The 23,357-nt window shown below is 39.2% G+C and overlaps 1 protein-coding gene and 1 pseudogene across 4 annotated transcripts in view; both read right to left on the reverse strand.

Moving 5' to 3' along the window:
• CDC42BPA (CDC42 binding protein kinase alpha) overlaps positions 1–23,357 on the reverse strand; it is a 352,518-nt gene that overhangs the window by 76,079 nt on the left and 253,082 nt on the right. For all 4 annotated transcript variants that reach the window (XM_062210852.1, XM_062210850.1, XM_062210853.1 and 1 more), the window contains 5 exons: positions 20,931–21,055; positions 12,104–12,209; positions 10,113–10,261; positions 7,450–7,541; positions 3,967–4,043 (listed from right to left, as the gene is read on the reverse strand). In XM_062210852.1, the coding sequence (XP_062066836.1) occupies positions 3,967–4,043; positions 7,450–7,541; positions 10,113–10,261; positions 12,104–12,209; positions 20,931–21,055 (549 nt within the window). The remainder of the gene's footprint in view (positions 1–3,966; positions 4,044–7,449; positions 7,542–10,112; positions 10,262–12,103; positions 12,210–20,930; positions 21,056–23,357) is intronic.
• On the reverse strand, positions 11,584–12,017 carry LOC133773954 (glutamyl-tRNA(Gln) amidotransferase subunit C, mitochondrial-like; annotated as a pseudogene).

Raw genomic sequence — 23,357 nt, forward strand, 5'->3', positions numbered from 1 at the left:
GGGTGGGGGTGCCTTCCATCCGCTGGTTCACTCCCCAATTGGCCATAATGGCCAGAGCTGCACTGATCTAAAGCCAGGATCCAGGAGCTTCTTCCGGGTCTCCCATGCAGATGCAGGGGCCCAAGGACTTGGGCCATCTTCTACTGCTTTCCCAGGCAATAGCAGAGTACTGGATCAGAAATGGAGCAGCTAAGACTCGAACCAGCACCCATATGGGATGCCAGCACTGCAGGTGGCAGCTTTACCTGATATGCCACAGCACTGGCCCCCACTATGGTTTTCCATAAATGCTGAAATCGGATTCACTGTAAACCAGAACCTTATCTTAATGTGCAATCATATTACCACTTTAAAGCATGTGTTTTATATCCTTAAGAATCTAAATGCCTAATAGAAATCTTTAGCTCTGCAAATGGCTTGGGAATGCATTAGAAGATGGCCCAAGTGCTTGGGTTCCTGCACCCACACGGGAGACCTGGAGAAGACTCCTGGCTTTGGATTGTCCCAGCTCTGGCTGTTGCAGCAATTTGGGGAGTGAACCAGTAGATAAAAGATCTCTGTCTGTAACTATGCCTCTCAAACAAATGGAAAGCTCATAGGAGAAAAAAAAGGAAAGAAAAGTTTTACATTAAGTATTTAGGTTGCAGAACCCAAGCATGTCAAAAATTGAATACCTATTCAAAATCATTTTACTATGACTTCGAACATAAAATGAATGAACAGTAATTCTTTGAAGGATGGTCATAGTTATGAACAAGAAACAACAGAAACAGAAGGTTGCACCATAAAACAGTAGTTAAGGACATATTGTTAAAATGGAAGTTTACTGCAGTCTTCCCTCTGGCAGATAAAAATCATTTTCCAATGGTAATATGATTCAATACTTCTGAAGGAGAGCACTGTGATTCATACTGTTGGAGAGGAAGGCTGAAGTGGTGAAGAACTGAGAAAGCATTTAATTGAAACTGAACCGATTGATAAGAAGGGAAGCTAAGGAGAATGTAAGAAGGGAGGCATCAGCCTATGAAGAGTAAAGAAACAGTAACCAATATTATTGAGGCTATTACAAACACTGCTTATCTGAATCTTCAAACAACCCTGGGAGATTGGTACATTATAATTCCTACTTGTAAGAAGAGATGAAGAAGGGTAAGACAGCATCTTCCAAACTACATATGTAGAGAGTATTACCGACAGGATTTGAGCCAGCTTATTTGCTTAATTAATAAATTGGGAGAACAAAGGTTAAAAATCATGCCTTTTAAGAGCTACAGAATAAATCACAAAGATTTGGAAGCTTTTGTAAACTCAACTCCTTTTTACATTTGCCAACAGTTTCTTTGTACTCTCAAAAACCTTAGATGTATGTTAGAACTGAGCTCATGATGTATAACAGAGGGTGAAGGATAAGAAAGGTTATACCTGGAAGACAAGGAACAGGGAAACTGCTGTGACTTGACGGCTCAGTGGGAGCTGAGTGGTGGCTATGTAAGGGGAATGTGAGCTTGGAAATATGCTATGGGGTTGGGCTGAGGGGCACATTCCTACAGAATCTTCTGAGAAGAGCTCCTTTATTTGCTAAAACATATATTATTTCTATGTGTTACAATTAAAGACCTTTCTTTGGGAAGAAGGGGATGGAGATAAGAGTTTGTCAGAAAGAAAACTGAAAATGGTATTCTAACGGGAAAAACTAAAATAATTTACTCAAACTTCCTTCCCATTCTTTCTTACGTAAGTGATACCTATATGGAAATACCATATTGTATTTAAAAATACTGAATAGAAGAATGTAAATGCAATAATACTCAATATTAAGCAAGTTCTCTTTTCATTATGCCACAGAATTAACCAGAATAATTTCCTGTCTCAAGAATAAAAGTTTCCATTTAAAATAGAACTGTACACACTTGGCTATGTTTCCAAACATACACAAATCACTATTTTGTCCCATGATTTAAAAAACTTAAATCAAGAGATTCCTTTAATGGAAAATTATACTAAATTCTCTTCTGAATATGATAAATATTCTACTTAACAAAAGATAAGGAATAAAACACTGAAAGATTTTCCTGGTTTTAAAAACAGTTCCATGTACGCTATTTGCATTTGAATCAATTTTCTTGCCCCATTTCATTGCCTCATTTCTGGAAAGACTGAATGTTTAATAGAATAACAAAATGTTTTACAACAAATAATACTGTGCAATCTAATGTGGAATAAAGAGAATGTATATCCCAGGCAGTACTGTAAAGAGAATAAATGATATATGTTTAATAAGATCTTCTAAATTATTCAATTTATAGAATTCAGTAGAGAAAATAATAATGCAGTCAATTTATAGTGCATATATAGCATCTGTTAACTACAATCACTTTCTACATTAGAAGAGAAATACTATCAGCATTAAAATGAATTTTTCTCTATTATTATTTTATAATAACATCTATTAGGAAATAAAAGTGATATTTCTTCTGATTACAGTACAAGGGGTTTATTTTTAACCAAAACAGAAATTAAACAGTATAGTGCTGAAAAGAAAAGTAAAAGTAAAATAGAAATCATGAAAAATAAAAATGTGCAAGTATTTATATATATAGTGACAATAATTAAGCATTTCAGTCTTAAGAATTCTTGCAAAAAATGAAAATACAGAGATTCTCCAAAGGCCAAAGCATTTTTCAAAGTATATCGTTACTTTCTTATGTTTAATAATGATAAATTCTTTATTATTTTAAGATAAGAAGCATAGTTTGGCCCAGGTAAATTTTTAATTGTGATATTTCTAAAACTGACTGCATTACGAAACAAATAATAATAATATAATAAATTCTTCAAATCAATTCACTGATGTCTTTTACTGAAGGATGCATTGGTTTGAAAATCAAAGACTTACGTCATCCAAAAAATCAATCAGTGAAGATGAGGAAGAAGAAAAGGAATCCTATTTAACGAATACAGCAATAAAAAAATAGAAAATATGGATGAAGCAATTTAATAAGAACAAATAATAAATCAAAAATTTGTAAAACAATTGAAAGGCAAATGACATTAATTCAAATAAATAAATGAGAAAAGTAGTCACTCTCATTGTTCCCAAAAAATCAGAGATTCATTTATTATTAAAGAATAATTCTTTTTCCCTTTGACAAAGAGATGTATATTATTCATATACTGTGTCCAAAATGTAATAATATGAAACTTGTTAGTAATCAAATTAAGTGTAAGCATTTTAGAAGGTAAACAACTAAAAGTAAGATACAGAATCTTTGCTTCTAATTCTTCTCATCAGAATATAAACTATTTGAGAGAGACTTGGTCATTATGGTATCTCCAGCACTTAGAACAGTGCCTTAGACATACACACATGATTACTGGTTGAATATAGAATCATCATCTTAAATTTTCTTAGATAAAATCATAATATATAATATGAATCTGATTTTTCTCCAACAAAAATTTTTAAATACAAAGGGTTAACAAAGAGTTACATAACCACTATTTCATTATTGTGGAATCTGCCTAACAGAATCTTTGTAATACTTGTAACAAAAAACATTCCTAATTGTATACTTTCCAACAAATGAATTGATTTGGAATAAGAACCAATTGTGATCATCAACACTTTCACTTATTTCTTATTTATGGCTTTATGTTTAAGATGAGAAAGAAAAGTAATAAAATTACTTCAAAAATTGGGATTTGTTCTGCTTTACTGTTTCTCAGAGATGAAACTACTTTTAAGTCTTACAAAGATCTCATTCTTACATGTTTTGTTAAATATAAATGTGATTATAGTCTCTATAAGAATGGAGAACATATTACTTCCCTAGTATGTTTTTGTTTACATAGATTCTAGTTTCTTTTTTGTTGGAACCAATAAAACAGTTTCGTTACCAGAGAACTTTAAATAACAAAGTAAATTTAAATTCACCACAAAAGATACCTGAAAAGTTTAATACTTACTTCAAATTGATCCAGAGCATCGGTAGGCGTATTCAAAAATGCCAAGAAAGAATGCTGTGAGTCTTGGTGCTCTATACCTAGAAGACAGCAGCAACTTTTTAAAAAACTGAAACAATAACAACTAATTTTCATGGGTAACCTTTTTTTGTCTTAAACTATTAAGAGCTATTAACAAACTATAGTATTTCAAAACTGATCCGAATTATTAACTCTAAATATTTTAAAACTAAAATAATCATTGTTTCCTAGAATATCATTTAAAGGTTAAATTATACTGATTTCCATAAAATATTTGTTTCTTGAATACTCTGACTTATCGAATTTGTACTTTTGCTATACTTTTGCTTACTTTTTGGTAGATTTGAAAACATATAAAGAATAGTGGTCTATTTATGTCTGACTTCTCTTACCTAATTTATCACCAAACAAGGTTTCTGTTTTGAAAGTCCAATGAAGCAGGGTATGTATTAAAATAAACAAAATCATTTAAAAGAAAATAATGCAAAGATTAAAAACAAACATACCTAATTATGAAGACACTTTTATTAACCTGATTTGTTACTGTTTAACTGACAGAATGAAGACTCCAAAAACCTCATTTTTCTCAGATGAATTTAAAAAGTTTTTTAGACCGGCTCAACAGGCTAATCCTCCGTCTTGCGGCGCCGGCACACCGGGTTCTAGTCCCGGTTGGGGCACCGGATTCTATCCCGGTTGCCCCTCTTCCAGGCCAGCTCTCTGCTATGGCCTGGGGAAGGCAGTGGAGGATGGCCCAAGTGCTTGGGCCCTGCACCCGCATGGGAGACCAGAAGCACCTGGCTCCTGGCTTCGGATCATCGCAGTGCGCCGGCCGCAGCGGCCATTGGAGGGTGAACCAACGGCAAAAAGGAAGACCTTTCTCTCTATCTCTCTCTCACTATCCACTCTGCCTGTCAAAATAAATAAATAAATAAATAAAATAAAATAAAAATAAAAATAAAAAAAATAAAAAGTTTTTTAAAAAATCATATCTATCTCTTGGCTATGGTATTAACTTTAAATGCATACTTTCTAAAATAATTCCTAAAACATCTAAGTAATGATAAATACAAAGGAGGAAAAAACAGAAAAAAAAACCAATTGTGTATTTTGACTCCCATAGCCTTAGGAACTGACATGAAGTAAGTTGTGTGTGTTTCATATTACTCTTTGATAATACACCAGAATTACTAGATAAGGCAATATGCTCAGAAATTCATTCAGTCAACAAATATTTATTGAGAGCCTATTATGTGCCAAACACTGTTTAAGATATTTGGGATATAAGAGTAAAAAAACAAATAAAAAAAAATTCTTGGCCTCATTATGTAAATATTACATTGTAGTACTTAAGTAGTATATGAAGTTACAGCACACAATAAAATGCTATTATGCAATATTCAACATTCAAATAAAAAACCTTTGGTAAACATACTTTAATAAAATAATGTGATAAACTTCAATAAAACAGTGTGATGAACTGAATTAATAAATTACACTTAGGTCTAGTCTAAAAATGATGCAGTCAATGTCATCTAGTATCTAAGTCCTACTCTACACTGCTTTCTCTTTCCTCTTACACTGCCCTTAGGACCACAAGTTGCCCATGTCCACTGCTTTCTCTTTCCTATTACACTGCCCTTAGGACCACAAGTTGCCCATGTCTTGTATATATTTGTCTTCTTTTCAGTAAATAATTTGTCTCCCTTCATTCTTCATGAAATAAAAACCTAGGTTGGTTCTAATTTTAGCATGACTGTGCTCCTGATCTAAACTCCTACTCACTGTTTCTGGGCTCTTTCTTTTCTTGTTCATTAAGAAATGTAATCAATGAAAATTTATTTGACTATCAAATATTTTAATAATTTTACATATTTACAGACACATAAAACCATATACATATATACATATGTATACAGACATATACACATATACATATAAAATTAGAAGACAAAGTAAGCACATGCTCCTGTCCTTTGGTTCACTTCCTAAATGTCTGCAAGTGGCAGGTGCTAAAGCCAGGACCTGGGAACTCAATCTAGGTCTCCCAGGTGGGTGGTGGGAACCCAATTATACTTGAGCCATTACTGCTGCCTCCCGGGCCTACACTGGGACCTGCAACATGGGTATTCCATTCCATATGAGTGCTGGGTTGAGTACCAGCTGCTCCACTTCTGATCCAGCTCCCTGCTAATGCACTTCGGAAAGCAGCAGAGGATGGTCCAAATCCTTGAGCCACTACACCACATGGAAGACCAGGAAGAAGCTCTTTGCTCCTGGTTTCAGCCAGGCCCTGCTCTGGCTATTGAAGCCACTTAGGGAGCTGAACAAGAGGATGGAATATCTCTTTGTCTGTCTCTCCCTCTCTCTGTAACTCTGCCTTTCAAATAAATAAATCAATCTTAAAAAAAAAGTTTGAATTTTATAATAAGTTGTCATATTCTTTTTTTTTTTTTAAATTGAAAGGCAGAGAGCAGTATCTCTCTTCAACTGGTTCATTCCTCAAGTGACTGCAACTGCCAGAGTTGGACCTGGCTGAAGCCAGGAGCCTGGAACTCATGGAGTTCTCTCATGTGAGTAGACAGGGATCCAAGTACGTGGACAAGGGCAGGAAGCTGGAATCAGAAGTGGAGCCTAGACCTGAAACCAGGCTCTACAATATGGGATGCAAGCATCCCAAATGGCACCTTAATTGCTGTGCCTAACATCTGCCCCTTCACGTTTTTAATGTCCACATTATGGAAATGAAGCTTCATGTAATAAAGTTATCAAGCTCTATGAGTTAGCTACCACATTATCACAAAAATATTCAAGATTTCAAGAAAATAGTAATAAATCCTAGGAAGTTTCAAAGAGCAAGCAACTTAAATAACAAACGGGAAGATGACACTGAAATGCCAAAATAATTCATCATTACTGAAAGATCTTATTAATACTAATTAGATTCATCCTTAGTTATTTCATATGTTGTTTCTTCAACAAATCTGGGAATGAATCACCCCATAAGCTGTGCACATTCTAGGTACACAAAAAGTGCAAATGAATATTTGTTAGAGTATCCTCACCAAGTTTTCTACATTAACACACACTGTCATTGTTAGAGGGACTACCTCATACAAGGACATCTGAGAATCTAATAAAGTATATTACAAAAAAACTTTACCCAATCACAAAAATGTTACTTATGAAACAGTCCATGGCACTGAAAAAAGTCAAATTTATGGCAAAATATCTTTTCTGTTACTATGATACCTTTAACATAACAAGTTAAAAAAATGACCCAGACACCAGTCTTGCCAAATATGTATGTATGCATCATGCATCCATGTATGTATTCATAAATGAGTACCAGAACTGTTTATGTGAACAATTCTCCCACCTACATGATAAACTGACTCTTATGTAGTAAGATGTATTCAAAATGGAATAGTAAGTTGTATAAGATGCAAACAGATACTCCCATACCCTTTTCAGATCTAAGTTCTTCGGTGTCCTTAATCAGTTGTTCCATTTCTGATAGCAGCTCCAAGTTCTTCTTCTCTGCATCTTTTAGTTTACTTAAATAAGAGGAAAAAAGGGAAAATGTCATTTATTTTTACTGCTGGAGAGTCATCTTTAAAAAAAAAAAGGTTTATTTATTTAAATGAAAGGTAGAGATACACAGAGATAAAGGTGAGTCAGATAGAGACAGAGCGATATCTTCCATCTGCTGGTTCACTCCCCAAATGACCACAATGGAGAGGGCAGAGCCAGGCCAAATCAAGGAACCAAGAGCTTCATTTGGTTCTCCAATGTGAGTAGGAGAACAATCAACTCGACTATCTTCCACTGCTTCCCCAGGTGCAGTAGCAGAGAGCTAGATCAGAAGTGGAGCAACCAGGACCAGAACAGGTGCTCATATGAGATGCTGGCATCACAGGTGGCAGCTTAACCACTGCACCAAAATGCTGGCCCCAAGTGAGTAATCTTGTATGCTGCTGGACTTATTTGGTTTAAATGTCTGTCATCCTAAATTAGGGGACCACAGGCAGGACAAATACAGCTTGCAACTTACTTCCATATAAATTAAGTTTTACTAGAAAACAGGTAGGCCCATTCATTTCAGGACTGAATATAATTGTTTGTGAACTATAACAGCAGAGTCCAGTAGTTGAAAAGGAGGCTACAAAGGCCCTTCAAGGCCTAAAATATTTAGAAAAAGTTTATTGAACCTGAGGTAAATTAAATTTTTAAAAATGTTACAAAATTGACGGTTACTTTTTAGCATTATGTTAGACATCATTCACAGACAACCAACAGAGCATACTGTATACATGTAAGTTTACAATTCTCATTTCGATTTATATACCTGATTTATGAAATGCATAAACTCAGATGTCCTGAGCATAAGAAGAAAGGTTCGCTCTTATTCCACGTTGCAACACCAAAACATGATATTCAGTAATTCTTTAAGTTGGGTCAGTTCAGATTCTCTAGCAAAAGTTTTTCCTCCCTTTCACCACCCCACTAGCACATTTAAGTAAAACACACTTAATTTATGGTTGTATTATTTATAATAAAGTATATAAATAAAAAGTTTATAAACCAAGAAGGACACCATGTATCTGGCCTTTAATCTGATTCAAATTATTAATGACTTTAGTTTAAGGACTCTGATTTCCCATCAGTAAAAACTGAATTTATAGGCATTCTTACTCTTGGAACTTTTGGTGTATTGAAAGCCCAAAAGATTTTCATGTTTATAGTTTCATTTGTGAATGAACTTTGAATTTTTCCTCTTATCTAGAATGAGCTGGTTTCAAATCATTGTTAATATTAAATCAATTATTATTTTTCATTGTATCATCTATGTCTTAAGAGTATACTTTTCCCTAGTATTATGACAAAAACTGAGAGAACATATTCATTAGCTAACTGCATCAGAAACTGTAATAAACATACTTTTTAAAATATATATATATATATTTTTTTTGACAGGCAGAGTGGATAGTGAGAGAGAGAGACAGAAAGAAAGGTCTTCCTTTTTGCTGTTGGTTCACCCTCCAATGGCTGCTGCGGCCAGCGAGAAGCCAGGAGCCAGGTGCTTCTCCTGGTCTCCCATGCGGGTGCAGGGCCCAAGGACTTGGGCCATCCTCCACTGCCTTCCTAGGCCATAGCAGAGAGCTGGCCTGGAAGAGGGGCAACCGGGATAGAATCTGGAGCCCTAACTGGGACTAGAACCCGGTGTGCCAGTGCCGCAAGGCAGAGGATTAGCCTGTTAAGCCACGGCGCCGGCCACAAACATATTTTTGTAAAATAAAGGAAAATGAAAATAATTAAAATGAACAGATAATATCCTATTATGAAATTCACTATGAATGGAATCTTTATAAAAGACCAAGGGTAAAGGCCGGCACTGTGGCTCACTAGGCTAATCCTCCACCTTGCGGCGCCAGCACACCGGGTTCTAGTCTCGGTCGGGGCGCCGGATTCTGTCCCAGTTGCCCCTCTTCCAGGCCAGCTCTCTGCTGTGGCCTGGGAGTGCAGTGGAGGATGGCCCAAGTGCTTGGGCCCTGCACCCTATGGGAGACCAGGATAAGTACCTGGCTCCTGCCTTCGGATCAGCGCGGTGCGCCGGCTGCAGCGCGACAGCCGTGGCGGCCATTGGAGGGTGAACCAACGGCAAAAGAAGACCTTTCTGTCTCTCTCTCTCACTGTCCACTCTGCCTTTAAAAAAAAAAAAAAAAGACCAATGGTAGAAATCACAATTTTCAGAAGACTATATATGTTCTGATCATAGCTTGTATTTCTATAAAAACATTTTATCCTTGAACACAGGGACTTAAGATTTAACGGAATAGAATTTGAGAGTCAACTAATTTTATAAATAAGTGGAAAAGTAAATAATATTATTAATATCTAATACTAATAAGTTTACTTTATGGACAAGTCATAAAAAACAAGGCTATACTAAAATCTCATCACTACCTACAGGACTTGAAAGCATTTATTTATTTTCTAATATTCACATCTTTTTCTGGTCATCACTTTATTTCAAAAAAGCAACAGGTAGGAAATTAAGCAAATTTCCAAATCATTTTTTATAAACTTAGAAATGATTCTACTAGGATGATATTATTCAATCTTACCATTCTGTTATGATGTTAGATGCTTTAACTTTATTCAGTTCTTCTTGGATGGCTTGTTTGGCTCTTATTTCTGCATCCAGGGCCGACTGCAACTCCAATCTAGCAGACATATCCAGTTTTGCAAAACGACGCATTTTCCAGGGCATATCCTATGAAATGATATGACTTGGTCTTTAGTTCCATCTGATTTTATTTTTGGCATTTTAATTTGGTAATCCAAATAAATTTGGAAGCTATTTATGCGTAATGTCATTCTCTAACAACAGAACAGAAATATTACCTGTGGGAATATATTGTTTTTCATTCAATTCAGAAATTATAAACTCTTACATAAAAAGTGAGCTCTTTTTCATAGTTATTTCCTTAGTAGTTAACCATATGAACTGCAGTTAAAGAGCTAGGTATAATAGTTTCCTAAACTGGAAAAGACCTGAAATGACTTCTCATGAAAAACTTTACAGTGAGTTAAGGCTTAGACAAACTGATATAAGTAATCAGATTTATAACAGTGTTTTGTGAGACTTTTTTTTTTTTTTAATTTTATTTTTGACAGGCAGAGTGGACAGTGAGAGAGAGACAGAGAGAAAGGTCTTCCTTTTGCTGTTGGTTCACCCTCCAATGGCCGCCGCGGTAGCGCGCTGCGGCCGGCGCACCGCGCTGTTCCGATGGCAGGAGCCAGGTGCTTATCCTGGTCTCCCATGGGGTGCAGAGCCCAAACACTTGGGCCATCCTCCACTGCACTCCTTGGCCACAGCAGAGAGCTGGCCTGGAAGAGGGGCAACCGGGACAGGATCGGTGCCCCGACCGGGACTAGAACCCGGTGTGCCGGCGCCGCAAGGCGGAGGATTAGCCTGTTGAGCCACGGCGCCGGCCGAGACTTATTTTTTTTTAAAAGGTAAGAATAAGAGACTTTATTTCAGGCCCAGAGCTTTTTCTGTAGAATCACTTTGTGGGATGGCAGATGGATCTAGGGTAGGAGTTCCCAAGCTGTAGTCTATTTTGAATTCTCTTCAGACCTTAGCAGAAAGTTAGCTCTGTGCTTGGAACAAAGCAGGTACCCACAAGCAAATTCAAGTTATGTTTAATAGAGATACAGCTGCTTGAGTCCACAGAAACAGCAGTGAAAATGACAGTTGAGACTGTCACACAGTGATCAAGTACTCTGCCTTCCAGTTACTTAAACAGAAAAGCTACTTATGCAGTTTGGTAGACAGTCTTTTTAGAGAGAGATAAGGGAGAATAATGTTTTCCACGCTGAAAAGGCCTCTAAGTGAAATACTTGATCCATTTCTTTGGAAGCTGATTTTTGCTCTTTTATTTCCGTTAGCACCAGGAACTCATTGCCTCATTTTGGCTAGGTCTTTTCCAATTCCATCTTCAGAAGAGTTGATTAAGACGATGCATCCACTTTTTTCAGATGATCGAAGGAAATGGGAACATCAGTGTTTACAATAAAATTCGATTATGCTTCTACATGTTCACAGGGTGCTCCCTTCCCAAAATAGCTAATCAGCTGTGTGGGAAGGACTCTTGTTCATCCAGCTTTGGCAAAGGGATATTACCTGGGGGGCCACAAAATACTCCACGACGTGATGGGAATTTTGTAGTTCTTCAGCACAGTTGTCTTCTACTACATTGTTGGATCTCAAGTATAGACATCTGTCCTCCAGGACCGACTCTATAGGCTCCACCCCATCTGTGTGCACCTCGCGTAGCGAAGGCGATGGCTTTCTCCAGCTGCGCTACAGACTCCTGACTGCCTAAGTCCACGAGCGCTAGATGCTCCAGGTGCTCGATCACCTCGGCCGTCACCCGGCCACTTCTCTGAGGATCCGCCTTGGCGGTGAAGGCCCAGAACCCACCGAGGGGAGCCTGAAGGCCCAGCCATATTGCCTGCGTTCACATGTCTCCCCTTCTCGGCACCCGTAGTGCACCACTGAGACTTATTTTTTCTAACATTTAAGTGACCATGAAAAATGTCAGGAGCTTACCGTTGCTCGTGTACCCAAGCTAGAATTTCTTAATGCTTCCAATTCTTCAGTCATTTTAGAAGCTAAGGCTTGAAGGTATCCTCGTGCATCTTTTTCATCACTGACCCTAGAATACATACAAAAAACAGAGATAAACTACAAAAGTAAAACGAACAGAAAACATTCAGTGAGGTACATATTATTTTAAAGCTCCATAAAGAAATATGTGAGAGAAATTTAGAGTTGTTCTTAAATAACTTCCTTTAAATGTCTTCCAGGTAATAAGTCCAAATTAAAGTTGGTGATGTTTAGTGCAGTCTGAGTTACCCATCTCTCTTAAATTAGAAAAACTTCACAGTTGAACTCAGAATTAACTCTTTAAATGAACTCTTTAAACACATATGCAGTTGTGTGAGGCATTTCAAAATACTAAGGGGCTGAATGACACTTTGGCACAGCAGGTTAATCCACTGCTTGTGATGCTGGCATCCCATATCAAAGTGCCAGTTCGAATCCCAGCTGCTCCACTTTTGATTCAGCTTTCCATTGATTTGATTGAGAAGGCAGAGGAAAATGGTACAGGTGCTTGGGTCCCTGTGATTCATGGAGGAGACCAGGACTGGAGTTTTTGGCTCTTAGCTTCAGTCTGATCCAGACATGGTGGTCATGGCCATTTTGGGGAGCAAGCCAGTAGACAGAAGATATCTCCCCACCTCTCTATCTATCTTTGTCATGTTGCCTTTCAAAAATATGAATGATCTTTAAAAAAAAAATACTAAGACTTCTAATTAACTGGATTCTGACACTTTACCTCATGAAAACACAACACACCCTTCTCAAAACCAAAACAAACTACATTTACAAAGTTTATTTGAAGTAGTATATTCCATGAAAAACAGGATTGTATAGTATTTTTTTTTTTTTTTTTGGACAGGCAGAGTGGATAGTGAGAGAGAGAGAGAGAGAGACAGAGAGAAAGGTCTTCCTTTTTGTCGTTGGTTCACCCTCCAATGGCTGCTGCGGACGGCGCATCGCGCTGATCGAAGCCAGGAGCCAGGTGCTTCTCCTGGTCTCCCATTCGGGTGCAGGGCCCAAGCACTTGGGCCATCTTCCACTGGACTCCCAGGCCATAACAGAGAGCTGACCTGGAAGAGAGGCAACCGGGACAGAATCCGGTGCCTGGTCCGGGACTAGAACCTGGTGTGCCGGCGCTGCAAGGCGGAGGATTAGCCTGTTGAGCCATGGTGCCGGCCATTATAATATTAAGCCCTTCTGTTTTCTAAAGTGGAAAATAAAATAACAATCAAAGAGAAAAAAATTGAAGTCTACTGAAATTCAGTTTCTATTTACAGTTTTTTTTTTCTTTTTAAACATTTATTTACTTATTTGAAAGGCAGAGTTACAGAGAGGCAGAGAAAGAGAGATCTTTCATCCACTGGTTCACTCCCCAAGATGGCTACAACGATCAGAGCTGGGCGAATCCAAAGCCAGGAGCCAGGAGCTTCTTTCTGGGTCTCTCACATGGGTTGCAAGAGCCTAAGCTCTTGGGCCATTTTCTATTGCTTTCCCAAGCCATAGCAGAGAGCTGGATTCGAAGTGGAGCAGCTGGGACTCAAACCAGTGCCTATATAGGATGCTGCCACTGCAGTCAGTGGCTTTACCCACTACACCACTGTGCTGGCCTCTCTACTTACTGTCTTTAGGTTATCCATAGAAAATAAAACTATTATGATTTTAGGTAGAAAACATTTTCAATTATATTCAATAAGACAAATTCTACATTTTATAATTTCTCAAGAAAAAGTCTGCATTTGTTATTTTATTTTTTATTTTTTAAATTTATTTGACAGCTATAGACAATGAAAGAGACAGACAGAGAGAAAGGTCTTCCTTTCGTTGGTTCACCCCCCAAACAGCTGCTACGGTTGGAACTGTGCCGATCCGAAGCCAGGAGCCAGGTCTCCCATGCGGGTACAGGGGTCCAAATACCTGGGCCATCCTCCACTGCCCTCCCGGGCCACAGTAGAGAGATGGACTGGAAGAGGAGCAACCAGGACTAGAACCCGGCATCCATATGGGATGCTGATGCCACAGGCGGAGGATTAACCAAGTGAGCCACAGCGCTGGGCCCCCCATTTATATCTTAAACAGCTTCTTTAAAAAGGATTTAGTAGGGGCCAGCTTTGTGGCTTAGTGGGTAAAAGCCATTGCCTGCAACACTAGCATTCCATATGGGTGCCGGTTTGGCTGCTCCACTTCTGATCCTGCTCCCTACTAATGGGAAAAGCAGCAGCAAATGTCCCGAGAACTTGGGATCCTTCCACCCACATGGGAAGGGGCCCCTGGATCCTGACTTTGACCTGGCCCAACCCTGGCCATTGTTCTCATGGGGGAATGAACCAGCAGATGGAGGATCTTTCTCCCTCTGTAACTCTTCCAAATAATAAATATTTTAAAAAATGTACTCAACAGGCATAAACACACACACATACATATACACAAAACAAAGGTAGAGAGAGCTCCCATCTCTACTGTTTTATTTCCCACATTCCTGCAATGACCAACACTAGGCCAGGTGGAAACCAGGAGCCAGGAACCCAACCCAAGTCTCCCACATGGGAAGAGGCTCCCACATGGAAAGCAGAGAATCAACTACTGAGCCATCCCATGCAGCCTTCCAGGATGTGCCTTGGCAAAAACCTGGAACTGAAAGCCAGAGTTGGAACTTGATCTTAGCCATTCCAATATGGGATATGCATATCTTAACCTTTAGGTAAAACGCTAGCCTCAAGTGTATTATTTTTTTAAGAAATATTTATTTATCTACTTAAAAGTCAGAGTTACAGAGAGAGAAGAAGAGGAAGAAAGAGAGAGAGAGAAAGAGAGAGGGAGAGGGAGAGAGAGAGAGAGAGAGGTCTTCCATTCACTGGTTCACTCCCCAATTGGCTGCAATGGTCAGAGCTACGCTGATCCAAAGCCAGGAGCTTCCTCTGGGTCTCCCACACAGGTTGAAGGGTCCAAGGACTTGGGCCATCTTTTACTGCTTTCTCAGTCCATAGCAGAGAGCTGGATTGGAGGTGGAGCAGCCAGGACTTTAATCGGTGCCCATATGGGATGCTGGTACTGAAGGCAGTGGCTTTACCTGCTATGCCAACAGTCTAGCACCTCAAATATATTATTAATTCCGTAACAATTCATTACTATGCAGAGACAACTGTCTTCTCCACTATACCTTACACACAGATGGGGAAATACTTTCCATCTGCTGGTTTACTCTCGAAATGCCCACACAACAGCTGGGGCTGGGTCAGGCCAAAGCCAGCAGCCCAGAACTCAATCTGGGTCTCCCACATGGATGGCAGTAACTCTTGCAGTTGAGCCATCATCTGTTGCCTCCCAGGGTATGTAATAGCAAGAAGTCAGATCAGAAGTGGAGGAGTCAAGACTCAAATCAGGCACTCTAATGTAAGATATGGGCATCCAAAAGAGGCAATTAAACCACTGCACCAAATGCTCTCCTCTACCCCTAATATTTTTAATTTCTTTTAAACATGTGCAGACCATTTCTAACCCACAAAAGTTGTCTGTCCTACTTTACATTCTCCAAAACCATTTTTCTTTTTTATTGTTATAATATGTAATTGCTATAATACTGAACTCTTCTTTCACTCCTATACATTCCCTGAAGTCTAAGCTCCTCCTCAATTTCAAAGGACCAATACAGATTAATCTCATTCTCTTGGCATATCTTATCCTCTCCTCTGAAGTCTGCTCAGAAAACTCATCAATTTACTAAATACTATTTCATAAGGCAAACTTGGAAAACAGAAGGATATATATGTAAGATACATTTCTTGAGAAGCTGGGAAGATCGAATGAATATGTGTGTGTGTGTGTGTGTGTATATACAGTAACTAGGAACTTAAATTCTTGAATCACATAGACCTGATCTCAACTCTGCTGCTTTGTGACTTTGGATAACTCTATTACTTCACCTATAAAATGGGGATAATACCTAAATCAACGGACTGTTCCAATAATTGAGAATATGTGTGAACTTCCAGCCTAATGTCTAGAAGACACTATGATTGGATCAATTATAACCTATTAGAATATACAAATGAGAATTGTTTCAAATTACATGAATGGATTTTAATGAAGGTTTCATTACTGAAACCTTTTCATGATTACGAAAACATTATCCCCTGGTCTCCTACACAGCTGTTTCCTATACTTTCTAATATGGAGCTCTCACCATCCTCTCTTTTTTTCCCACAAAGATCTCAACAGCTTCAATGGCTTCATTAACTAGCAATATAATTCCCCAATTTCTTTTTTTTTAATTAATTAATTTATTTGAAAGAGTTACACAGAGAGAGGAGAAGCAGAGAGAGAGAGGTCTTCCATCTGTTGGTTTTCTACCCAGATGGCCGCCAACGGCCGGAGCTGCGGCAATCCAAAGCCAGGAGCCAGGAGCGTCTTCCGGGTCTCCCACGCGGGTGCAGGGGCCCAAGGACCTGGGCCATCTTCTACTGCTTTTCCAGGCCATAGCAGAGAGCTGGATAGGAAGTGGAGCAGCTGGGACTCTAACGGGCGCCCATATGGGATGCCGGCGCTGCAGGCCAGGGCATTTACCCGCTGCGCCACAGCGCGGGCCCCTCCCAAATTTCTTAGATCAAATTCTTATCTAGTTTTGAAACAACAGTAGTGCGGTAGCTTTATTAATCTTAGTTCCTACTATTATGGAAATTCTCTAATTTGGTCAAACTAGGCACAGGAAGCTTTATTAAACACAGTATTGGGCCGGCGCTGGCTTCAGATCTGCACAGCTTTGGCTGCTGCAGTCATTTGGGGAGTGAAGCAGTGAATGGAAGACACCTGACTTTCTCTCTCTGCCTCTACCCCTCTCTCTATTTCAAATAAATAAAATAAATCTTAAAAAAAAAAATCACAGTATTATCAGAAAACGCAGTAAAGTTCAACTGATTACCCCCACCTTTCTTGAGCAACTAGTCTTAGATAATTCTCCACTACACTTGTATACAAATATCAGTTTTTGTACAGTAAGTCTGTTTACATGAACAATTAGTAAATTATTTTTAGTTCTGGTTACATCAGGTTTTTTTTTTTTTTTTTTGGACAGGCAGAGTTAGACAGTGTGTGTGTGAGAGTGAGAGAGAAAGGTCTTCCTTCCGTTGATTCACCCCCCAAATGGCCGCTACAGCTGGTGCGCTGCACCAATCCGAAGCCAGGAGCCAGATGCTTCCTCCTGGTCTCTTATATGGGTGCAGGGCCCAAGCACTTGGGCCATCCTCCACTGCCTTCCCAGGCCACAGCAGAGAGCTGGAATGGAAGAGGAGGAACCGGGACTAGAACGTGGGGTGCCAGCACCGAAGGTGGAGGATTAGCCTACTGAGTCACGGTGCCGGCCCATTACATCAGTTTTTAAACTTTCAATGTTAAAGCTACTTGAAGGCAAAATAATATATTTATAGAATTTTCTATTTCTTCCTGTAGAGAAGCGTGCTTTATACGTGAGGAAAGACACTTAAAAATAAATCCTATGAACTAGCCTATTAATTTTTTAAAAAGATTTCACTTATTTATTTATTTGAGAGGCACAGTTATAGAGAAAGAGAGGGAGTGGCAGAGAAAAAGATCTTCCATCCACTGGTTCACTCCCGAGATGGCCACAGTGGCTGGAACTGGGCTGATCTGAAGCCAGGAGCTTCTTCTGGGTTTCCCACATAGGTGCAAGGGCCCAAGCAATTGGGCCATCCTCTGGTGCTTTCTCCAGCCATCAGCAGAAAATAGCTGAGTCTTCCATCCTTTTTTCTTTTTCTTTTTTTTTTTAATTTGACAGATAGAGTTAGACAGTGAAAGAGAGAGAGACAGAGAGAAAGGTCTTCCTTTCATTGGTTCATCCCCCAAATGGCCGCCACAGCAGGAGATATGCCGATCTGAAGCCAAGAGCCAGGTGCTTCCTCCTGGTCTCCCATGCGGGTGCAGGGGCCAAGCACTTGGGCCATCCTCCACTGCACTCTTGGGCCACAGCAGAGAGCTGGACTGGAAGAGGAGCAACCAGGACTAGAACCCGGCGCCCATATGGGATGCCGGAGCCGCAGGCAGAGGATTAATCAAGTGAGCCACAGCGCCGGCCCCAAGTCTTCCATCCTTTATAAGCTTGGATATTTTTATCTCAGAGTTAACTTTCAAGTAGGTACGAAACTGAGAACAGGAATATATATTTTACTTTTTTATCTATTGATTACTTTGTTATCTATTAGTCCATTTCTAAACAATGAATTTTATACAAAGTAACTTCTTTGTATTTCTGATTTCTACTACAAGTTTCACTTCACTGTGAGAAGTATAAACAGTATTCTGTAGCAGCACAAAAAAACTTTCAGCTGAATCCTTCCCTTTAAGCCTTTCTATAGGTCTCTATCTAAAACGTTTTCTTTATCTGAATCACTTCCCATTTCAGCTAAACCCATCATGCCAGTCACTGGAAAAGAATAGTGGTTCAGGATCACAGGCTTTGGTCTTATCAGCTTTGTCTTCTGTGAAGTATTTTCAGTTCCAACTGATTATATATTTGATATACAATAACAGAGTTGCAAATGATGCCATAATCTTTGATATTATAAACTTGGCTAAAGAAGAAAATGATTTTACTTTAGAAATGTAGACTTTATGACATGGATGTAAATTAAACATTAATTAACTAAGAGCTGCACTGTTTGGAACACAACCAAATTTCCATAATTTGGGCATTTTCCTTTATATAAACAAAACAGGTACATTCAATAAGCCAAAGAATTAGTTAACATAAATGATTTACAGTTAAGTGACTATATCAAAATACTTGAGGGGCTGGTGCTGTGGCATAGCAGGTAAAGCTGCCACCTGCAGTGCCAGCATCCCATATGGGCACCAGTCTGAGTCCCAGATGCTCCGCTTCTCTCTCTTCAGCTCTCTGCTATGGCCTGGGAAAGCAGTAGAAGATGGCCCAAGTCTTTGGGCCCCTGCACCTGCACGGGAGACCTGGAGGAAGCGCCTGACTCCTAGCACAACTTTCTGTTGCGGCCATTTGGAGAGTCAACCAGCCAATGCAAAACTTCTCTCCTTTTTTCTCTCTCTCTCTCCCTCTGCCTCTCAAATAAAAATAAATCTTTAAAAAAAATACAGTCATTTGTGTATAACTACTTGAAAAGTCAATATTTATTCACTGTTGATTTTATTTAAAAGAAGGCTATTAATTTGGAAAGAACATGGAAAAACACATAAATCAAAATACGAGCAAAGTATTCTAAAATACCCATCAAATGACTAGCCTATAAATATGTGGGGAAGAAAAAGTTGTTTTGATATAAACATCTATCAGATGCCAATAAAGAGTAAAAATATTAACTAAATATAAAAAATTAAATTTTTCTATTTTATATAAAATGTTTATATTAACTATTATTTTATGTAAATTTTTATATTAACTATAGAAATTACAACTATTTTTATGAAAAAATAAAGTTCTCATTGGATCCTACTTTCTTCACATATAATAAAAACATGCAAATTCTATCAAGCATCATAAATATCATTCAATGAATGAATATGAAGGTCACTAAGATAAATATTCAAAATTAAATCCCAAAAGCTTAAGGAGAAGGTAAAAAAACTAATTTTTTTTGTAAATTAATTGTAACCATTTACAGCTCTTAAAATATTATAAACCAGACTGGTTTGTGGCACAGTTCCTGACAATATTGGCCTCACATGAGTACCAGTTCAAGTCCAAGCAGCTCCACTTTGTAGCCAGTTCCTTGCTAATGGCCTGGGAAAGTAGTGGAAGATAGTCCAAGTACTTCAGTCCCTGCCACCCATGTGGGAAACCCAGATGAAGCTCCTCGCTCCTGGCTTTGGGCTGGCCCATCCCCAGCATAGGCGACCACTGGGGAGTCAACCAGTAGATGGAAGATCTCACTCTGTCTCTCCTTTCTCTCCATACTTGATCTTAGCCAAAAGGTCAAAAATGATTCTCTTTTCTCTAACTCTGCCTTTCAATTAAATAAATAAATCTATTTTTAAAATCATATATAAACTAGTCTGTCAAAATTATGAGTAAAGGGGTTGGCACTGTGCAGCAGTAGTTAAGCCTCCGCCTGTGGCACCTGCATTCTGTATGGGCATAAGTGTCCCGGCTGCTCCTCTTTCGATCCAGCTCTCTGAAATGGCCTGAGAAGGCAGTGGAAGATGGCCCAAGCGTATGGACCCCTGCCTCCCCTGTGAGAGACCTCAAAGAAGCTCCTTGCTCCTGATCAGCCCAGCTCCAGATGTTGTGGCCATTGAGATTGAACCAGTTGGTGGAAGACCTCCTCTCCCCATCTCTGTCTGCAACACTGCCTCTCAAGTAAGTAAATGAATCTTTTAAAAAAAAAGTATAAGATGGTAGCAAATTCAGCTTCTAAATCTTTCTCAAGCTGTTAATTCTTAGTAACAAATATTAACAGTTTCGATCTCAGAAAATATATATAGCTAGTGGATGTACTTCTTCAGTTCTTTAAGGACTAACTCTTAGCGTAGATGGGAATAACATTTTCTTTTCTTGGAAAAAAGTATCAGATTTCAAAATGTGGTATAAAAGCTGGTCTGGACCATTTGTTGGGAATTAGGAAACAGGAACACAACAGAAAATAAAGCAGAACATACAAAAAAGTCAGAAATAACAATGCTTTTCAAATAACATTTCTCATAGTAAAAAACAGGATTTAAAAAAATATTAGTAGCTTCACATCAACTTAGCCATATGTCCACAGTGATTCATACACACATTTAAAAGAGCACTCACCACTGAATTATTTCTGTGATTTGGGCCTCCCAATGTGCAACTGATTCTTTCTTGTCTGCTAGATCTTTCACCTCTTCTTCTAACTGTTGGTTGCGCATACTTAAATTCTCATACAAAGTAGTAAGCTGAAAGGCAATTTTAAGAGATGTGTGACTTTTATGATCAGGAATTAAAAGTGCTGAGATACTTGTTACATCAGATAACTGACCATCTTCTAAAAAGTGCTTGTTGTTTTGTATTATTACATACCCTTCTGACCTCTGAATTCGGAAATATCCAATACTCCCTAAATTCTCCTTCTTCGTTTTTCTCTTACACACTTCACAGAATCCAACTTCATAACTTTTCTTGATGAGGTAATGGAAATGATGCAAACCTTTCATTTAAGTAAAATGTTCTTGCTTGCGGGTGGGCATTGTGGCATAACAGGTCAAGTTGCTGCCTGCAATTCCAGCATCCCATATGGGTGCCAGCTACTCCACTTCTGATCCAGCTGCATGCTAATGGCCTGGGAAAATCATATCCCAAGTGCTTGCCCTTCACCCATGTGGGAGACTTGAAGAAGCTCCTGGCTCTGACCCGGCCCAGCGGGGCATTATGGCCATCTGGGGAGTAAACCAGCAGATGGAAGATCTCTCTTCTTTTCTGTCTCTCTTTCAAATAAATAGACAAATCACTTTTTTTTTTTTTTGAAAGGCAGAGTGGATATATATAGAGAGAGACAGAGAGGAAGGTCTTCCTTTTTGCCATTGGTTCACCCTCCAATGGCCGCTGCGGCCAGCGCATCACGCTGATCCAAAGCCAGGAGCCAGGTGCTTCTCCTGGTCTTCCACGCGGGTGCAGGGCCCAAGGACTTGGGCCATCCTCCACTGCCTTCCCGAGCCATAGCAGAGAGCTGGCCTGGAAGAGGGGCAACCGGGATAGAATCCGGCGCCCTAACCGGGACTAGAACCCGGAGTGCCAGCGCCGCAAAGCGGAGAATTAGCCTGTTAAGCCACGGCGCCGGCCCAGACAAATCACTTTTTAAAGATTATTTATTTGAGAGGTAGAGTTACAGACAGAGGGAGAGACAGAAAGAAAGGTTTCCATCTACTGGTTCATTCCCCAAATGTCTGTAACGGTTGAAGCTAGGCCAATCCAAAGCTAGGATCCAGAAGCTTACTCCGAGTTTCCCACATGGATGCAGGGGCCCAAGCACTTGGGCCATCTTCTACTGCTTTCCCAGGCAGAGAGCTGGATCAGAAATGGAATAGCCGGGATACAAACTGGCACCCATTGGGATGCCAGCACTGCAGATGGTGGCTCTACCTGCTATGCCACAGTGCTGGCCCTGACAATTTTTTTTTTTTTAAATTTCTTGCTTTACATTTTTAAAAATTCATAATAGATAATGGACATTTAAGTTAGTGGGTAAGATGACTGCATCCCAAGAGGCCTGGCTTTGAATCCTGGTTACAGTTCCTGATTCTAGCTTTCTGTCAATGCAGACCATGAGAGACAGTGTTGATGGCTGAAGTGATTGGGTTCTTGTCACCTTATGAGAGACCAGGATTGAGTTTCCAACTCCCGTCTCCAGTCTCATCCCAGCACTGGCTGTTGTGGGCATTTAGGGGAGTGAACCAGTGCATGGGAGCTCTCTGTCTCACAAATGACTAAAATATATTTTAAAAATTTAGGTTCTTTATATATTATGAATACAAATTATTTTTATCAGATAATTTATCTGAAAATATTTCCTTTCCATCCACACATCTATTCATTTTCTTAATTTTATTTTCAAATTTTGATGAAGTTACATTTACTATTATTTTCTCCCTCATGAATTAAGCTTTTTTATTTATTTTTAAAGATTTTTATTTATTTATTTGAGAGGTAGAGTCACAGACAATGAGAGGGAGAAACAGAGAGAAAGGTCTCCCTTCCATTTGTTCACTCCCCAAATGGTTGCAACGGCTGCAGCTGTGCCGATCCCAAGCCAGGAGCCAGGTGCTCCTTCCTGGTCTCCCATGCGGGTGCAAGGACCCAAGCACTTGGGTCATCTTCTATTGCTTTCTCAGGCCACAGTAGAGAGCTGGATTGGATGAGGAGCACCTGAGACTTGAACGTCACCCATATGGGATGCCAGCGCCACAGGCGGAGGATTAACCTCCTGTGCCATGGTGCCAGCCCCATGAATTAAGCTTTTAATGTCATATCTATGAAGTCTTTAACCTCAAGTCACAAAAAATTTTCTTCTTTGGTTACCTCCTGTATTTTACTTTTTGATCCACTTTAAATTAGTTTTTGTGTAAGTTATGAGTTAAGGATCTAAGTTCATTTTTTCTTGTATAGAGATATACAACTGTTCCAGCACCAGGTGAAGAACCATTTCCAATTGAACTGTCATTGAACTGATTTTGTTGAAACGCAAATGAGCTTAATTGTGGA

This window comes from Lepus europaeus, chromosome 14 (assembly GCF_033115175.1).
Source record: "Lepus europaeus isolate LE1 chromosome 14, mLepTim1.pri, whole genome shotgun sequence".
NCBI lineage: Eukaryota > Metazoa > Chordata > Mammalia > Lagomorpha > Leporidae > Lepus > Lepus europaeus.